This window comes from Calliphora vicina, chromosome 4 (assembly GCF_958450345.1).
Source record: "Calliphora vicina chromosome 4, idCalVici1.1, whole genome shotgun sequence".
Taxonomy (NCBI): domain Eukaryota; kingdom Metazoa; phylum Arthropoda; class Insecta; order Diptera; family Calliphoridae; genus Calliphora; species Calliphora vicina.
Window position 1 is genome coordinate 86074032 of NC_088783.1, and position 6221 is coordinate 86080252.

A 6221-nucleotide genomic window follows, 5' to 3' on the forward strand; every position below is an offset into this window, starting at 1 on the left:
CGTGTATTTGTATTTTTACTTATTTATTATTAAAGGCTAATATTCCAAGCCAAGGCGTGCTGTGCCCCTCGTTATAATATTCAACATTAATTGTATTTCTCCGTATGATTCCATGGACAAACCTGGAATGATATTGAACAAATGTTAACATAAATAATATAATTTTAGGTCCGAGTTTTTCATATCATATCCGTTTGTAACATATCAAAATATTGGTCGTAGCACCAAAAAGTATACAGGCATGTCACACAATTTGTTCGGAATGGTTTCAATCCGTAAATTTTATTCCGATCGATTTCGTATTGTGTTACTCAATTCTGTGTAAATCGATTCCAAAACTCTATGCATGGAAATTCGAAAATAATTTCTTTAGAATCAAATTACATATTAACCCGCTAGTTTTTTATAAAATGTCTAAGAAAAGTCAAAAGGTTTTTGTTTTTGGCATTTCTCGAATAGGAGTGAAGTTGGCTTCGCAATTCTTTTACAGTATGAACCATAGATTAATACACATACATAGATCGGAAACTATGGGTGTGTTCGTAAATTCAGTAAGATTGCATCACTGCAGCAAATTAAAAGTTTAGCGTTCGAAAAAGCATATTTGCGATTATTGCTTTACGTCAAACGTTTTTTAATGCAAATTGTTGGCAGTGATGCCCCAAATTTGTGCAACCAATGCATCATTAAGTTATATGTTGCAAAAGTTTGCAGGTCGTGGCATCAGTGATGCACAAATTTACTGCATTTACGAACACATCCTATGCTGTCATAGACCAAACTCACTCAGCAGTTAAGCATGTAGTCAATGTATCCCTTAAAGACAGTAATTGTCACAAATGTCTTATCACTTGGCTGACTCCACTTTATCAGCCCAATTATTAATAAAAATTCCCCGGGAGTTTTTTCCCTTTTCTCATTTTTCCTATTCAAATTCAATGGGAAAAAACTCCCGGGGAACAAACTCCCTCGGAATTTTTTATTCATAATTGGGCTGTATATATTTTGGTCATTTGACACGTATGTGCTCTTTGTAGTGCAGAGAGAAGATAATTGAAGTAATCTAGCCTGAAGACAATTGCCACTTAAGTGTCCTTAAGTAATCTGGAGTGTAGTCACTTTAAACTTTTTGTGAGTAATTCGTACAAATTGTGTTGATATAATTTTCATACAGTTTATTTTTGCTGAAGTATTGTATATTCGGCTAACGCAGTTCCGATTACTAACCTAGCTATGTCGAGAAGTTTAGACCATGTTAAAAATGTATCTTAAGATATTGACATCGCTTGAGCATTTGTCAAGGCTAATGACCTGTTGTAAAAAACAGTATCACTAGACTAGGCAATAGCTCTCCCTATCCGCCACCTGGGACGCGTCCGATGGGAGACTGAGAACTCCACACGGAGTGTCTCTTAGTAACCTATGCTGGGGCCAAATTACAGCATTCGTGATCGAATGAGCTATCGTATCGAAAAATAGGGTACGTTCGTAAATGCAGTAGTTGTGCATCACTACAGCATAATTAACGTCAAATGTTCAAAAATGCATCACTTGGCAGCACTGATTTATATCAAATATTTTTTTTAAAAGTAAAACGAACATTTCTTTCGGAATGAAACCACTAACAGATTTCAAAGAGGAATTGATATTTGTTTGTAATTATTTATTTTTCTTAAAATTTTAATCTATTTCTGTACCAAAAACTTCACTTTTGTTTTAATATAAAAAACGCTATCAAATTAAAATCAGAAATACTGAATTATTAAATATTTTTGGAATTAATAAATTACATGGAATCTGAAGGGCCTAAACGAAATCGTTCGGAATAAAAACTATGGAATTGAAACCATTCCGAACGAAATGTGTGACATGTCTGATAGTTCCGAGGAAGATTTTACGCAAAGCGAATTCATACCAGGTGGTGTCAGTTCTACAAAAAACAACAATTGGTCTTAACAAATGTCAAAAACCCAAAATGAAAAATTAAAGAAATAAGTATTTTAACTTAATATAGTGTAGATATGTAGATATTTAAATATAAAAACAAGCTTTGACAATTGTTAGAACCAAAAAGCGAAAAAAAGTTATCAGCTGTTTCACTGACTCCACCTTGATTTTACGTTTAATATTCAAAAATTAATAATCACCCTTATCGTCATACGCCTACGACAATTTTCGTACTAGATTAAAGATAAAATGCAAACTTGTTCTTTAATCTAGTACGAAACTGTCGTAGGCCCTGATTGCTCCAGCATGGTAGTTTCGTGTATGAGCTCTTTTAATAAGGCTAAATATAAAAATGTGCATACCTTTACTTTTAGAATTGTCCAATAGCACTTTTACATCTTTCAATTCGGGATTACGGCCTGTTAGCCAAGTTGTCATATCGGCCATCATGTTACTGCAACGAGGTTTTAATATAGGAGACTTCAATGAATGATTTGTAACATTTCCAAATACTGGCACATGAACACGACTGTAGCCTAGTGATGTTTCTATGCCCCAGCGTGTTTTACCATAGACGGATATTAGTAGTTGAGGCCCTGAAATCAATTAAAATAGTTAAATCCAGAAAATAACAATTTATAACACAAACTTACATCCGAATGAGTTTGTACTGCGGTAAGTTTGTTCTATTGGCATATTGAATACAATGGGATCGTTAAAGTTGCCATTGTGATTTGAAGCAAGTTGTGTTATACCCTTTTTGAGGCCACTAACCAGTTCCCAGTCAGGGCCAGCTACACTTTCATAGCGGCAAAATATTTCTGATGCTTCTGGTCCCAATGGAAATGTTGCCGATTCCAATTGACCAGTTAAGAAAATATTAAAGTAACTTGCGGCTGTTGTATTAGGCTCCATTTCAAGAGTTATTCCATGATATCAGTTTTTCTACTTGCTTTAATATTTATTAATATTTCTATCCGTTACTATGACAACTTGAAAAGTGCATTGAAATACATGAGCGGTTGGCAATTCGGGTACGTTATATAGTAATTCACGTTTAGGTGGCGCTGTATTCCCATTAATAATATATCGTCACCTAAAATGCAAAACAACTTATCATCAAAAAATTCGTAAATTCTTAAGCAAAACTTACATGTTTTGATTGATTAATTAATAAATACATACATAGTATTTTACCGTATTTTAGGTTGTTTACTAATATTTTTTAATAAATTTGTTGTAATTGAATTTTTTTGCAGACTTTATGAAAATTTAATGAAGTACCTTTTTTTGTTTAAATAAGTATAAAAATATCTATAACTGCTTTTATCTTCTTTGTATATATTTTGTGTGTGTGTTTGAATGGGTCCCTGGATGGTTTAGATTCACAATTGACCTATATAGGGTACAATGGGCGTAGCACCTCCCATACGAAGTAAACATTTATTAATAGCTAAAGAGCTAGTTTAAAATAAAAAAAAATATTTTATTTAAATTTTTATTTTTTCATACAAATTTATATTGATGATACGTTATTTTGGTTTTAGAAAACAGCAATTCAAAATAATGTAAGACACGTAGCATAAAATGTGCATTGATAAAATTTGTTCTTTTATAAGTGATGTTACGTTATTTTGCACATAGGGAGACGATATGTAGTTGTATATAGCAAGTCGAATCTAATAAGGTGACATCGCGAGAACAATGACTTTTATTATACCCTTCACCTTCGTGTTTGTATATAAGTTTGTCATTCCGTCTGTAATTTCCACATTTTTCATTTCCGACAAGTATATTCTGGATCCTTATAGATAGCGGAGTCGATTAAGCCATGTCCGTCTGTCTGAAGACCCCTGATATCTTCGGGTAGACATGCTTTCGAGAAGTTTGCTATTTAAAATCAGCTAAATCGGTCCACAAATGGCAGAGATATGAAGAAAAAAAACAGGATAACCTCGATTTCTGACCTATATCTGGATTACTAAGTCATTAATATAGACAATATGGATATCTAATGATAGATATTTCAAAGACCTTTGCAATGACGAATATAAAACCATAGTAAGTTGGACCTACAATGGGTCAAAATCGGAAAAAATACTTTTTAACCAGAATTTTTTTTTAAAAAAGTTTTCTTTCGCTAAATATTAAAAAAAATGAAAAAACAAAAAAAAAAAATTAAATTTAAAAAAACAATTGGAAACATTTTTTTTTACAAAAAATGAAAAAACTGCAAAAAAAATTAATTTTGTTCATATAAGATTGTATATAAGATTCGGCTCCGAATATAGCTCTCAGGGCACACTTAGAAAGGTGACTGCATCACTACAACAATACAAAAACAACAGGTACTTTGTTTTTGTTAAAAAGTAGGTGAACTGTCAAAGTTGCCTGTTGTTGTTTTTGCTTTTGGGTTTGTTGTATTTTTCGCCACAACAACCACAAGTGAATTGCCAATTCGAACTGAATAAAAACAAGTAAGAGTGCTATATTCGGCTATGCCGAATCTTATATACCCTTCACCTTTGTTGTGGATGCATTATTATTTTTTATAATTAGTATATACAGTCAGCGTCAAAAGAAAGTGTACATCTTGTTTTTACATTTAAAACGTTTTATTTACATATTAAAAAACAATTTTTTCTCCAGTTCTAGTATATTTAACAAAACACACAATTGTTCTCTTGCAATATATAAACAAAAAACTAAACTATTTCAACTGCAACAAAAACAGTAACAACAAAACCAAAAATACTCCATTTTTAACGCGTCAGAAAAAAGTGTACACATTTAGAATTGCAATAAGATTTTTCTAGCTACATAAAAAATATATTGTTATTCTTTATTTTTGCCTAGATTATAATTTTTTGTGGATCTTGCTGCTAGTCTCATGAGATTTTAAGATAGTAGCTTTTCTTGTTTGATCGCGAGAACTTTAAAACCAAAATGGGAAAACAAACCGCAATTGAAACAAGAAAGTAAGTCATAAAATTTAAAAATGAAGGCAAATCGTCACGTGAAATCTCCTCTATAATAGGAAGAAGCCATAATACTGTAAAAAAAATTAGAATTTTAGAAGATCAGCAACGTGCCGGAACACCAAAACTCCTTAACAACCTTGAAATACGATCGATTGTGAGAGCAGTGAAGAAAGTATTCACAGTAAGTGCAGTAAAATTATGCGAAGAATTAACAGATTCGTCTGGAGTGAGAGTTAGTAACAGTACGGTTCGCCAAGCGCTACACCCAAATGCTCTATATGGTGGAGTTCCGAGAGAATAACCCCACATTTCCAAACGAAATAAAGAGCGACTTCGAGAATTCGCAAACAGGTATAAAAACCAAGAAAATTGTTTTGGAATAATGTGCTGTTTACGGACGAAAGCAAGTTTGAGATTTTCGGAAGTAAAAAAAGGAGTAAAATTTGGAGAAGCAAAAATCAAGAGTTCGACCAAAAAATGTACTATCCACCGTAAAGCATGGTGGTGGTTAGGTGATGGTGTGGGGGTGTATGGTGGCAAGTGGCATGGGAAAACTCATATTTATTTATAGTTTTATGAGCAAAACCGATTACCTAAACATTCTTATAGAAAATATGGAACCCATCATTAGAAAATTAAATCTAGAGCGAACCTGGATCTTCCAACAGTACAACTATCCGAAGCATACTTCTTAACTTGTTAAAAAATGGTTGTTGTATCATACACCGAAACAACTGGAACAACCCCCACAGTCACCGAACATTAATCCCATTGAACATCTGTGGTAGCATTTGGACAGACAGATCAGAAAATGAAATATTACCAGCAATGACTCTCTACACGAAATCCTGCAGGAAGAGTGGTTCAACATCCCAACATCGGTGACATCAAAATTGGTAGAAACAATGCCAAGGAGGCTTGAAACTGTTTTAAAACCCAAAAGATGTCAAATAAAATACTAAACACGTTTTTTCTTCTAATTTCCCTAAACTGTACACTCTCTTTTGACGCGTTAAAAATGGAGTATTTTTGGTTTTGTTGTTACTGTTTTTGTTGCAGTTGAACTAGTTTAGTTTTTTGTTTATATATTGCAAGAGAACAATTAAATGTTTTGTTAAATATACTAGAACTGGAGAACAAATAGTTTTTTAATATGTAAATAAAATGTTTTAAATGTAAAAACAAGTTGTACACTTTCTTTAGACGCTGACTGTAGGTATGTATGTACATTGCCCACTTTCAGCGTACAGCATCCTAAATTTATCAACAACACAAAAAACAACAACAACGCCA

The 6221-nt window shown here is 32.7% G+C and overlaps 1 protein-coding gene across 1 annotated transcript; it reads right to left on the reverse strand.

The window, feature by feature from the left end:
* Position 1: 1 nt before the first annotated feature.
* Positions 2–2862, reverse strand: B9d1 (B9 domain-containing protein 1). Its single transcript, XM_065508227.1, has 3 exons — positions 2601–2862; positions 2310–2543; positions 2–122 (listed from the first exon to the last, which is right to left on the reverse strand). Exons 1-3 carry the CDS (start codon positions 2860–2862, stop codon positions 37–39), a joined length of 582 nt encoding a protein of 193 aa, XP_065364299.1. The 3' UTR covers positions 2–36.
* Between the last annotated feature and the right edge of the window lie 3359 nt (positions 2863–6221).

What these genes read in the sequence shown, in the direction of transcription:
- B9d1 (XM_065508227.1), bottom strand. Translation starts at nt 2,862, where the DNA reads ATGGAGCCTAATACAACAGCCGCAAGTTACTTTAATATTTTCTTAACT. An exon ending in CAGTACAAACTCATTCGGAT is followed by an intron (nt 2,544 to 2,600) that starts GTAAGTTTGTGT and finishes AATTGATTTCAG; the next exon opens with GGCCTCAACTACTAATATCC. An exon ending in GGACAATTCTAAAAGTAAAG is followed by an intron (nt 123 to 2,309) that starts GTATGCACATTT and finishes ATATCATTCCAG; the next exon opens with GTTTGTCCATGGAATCATAC.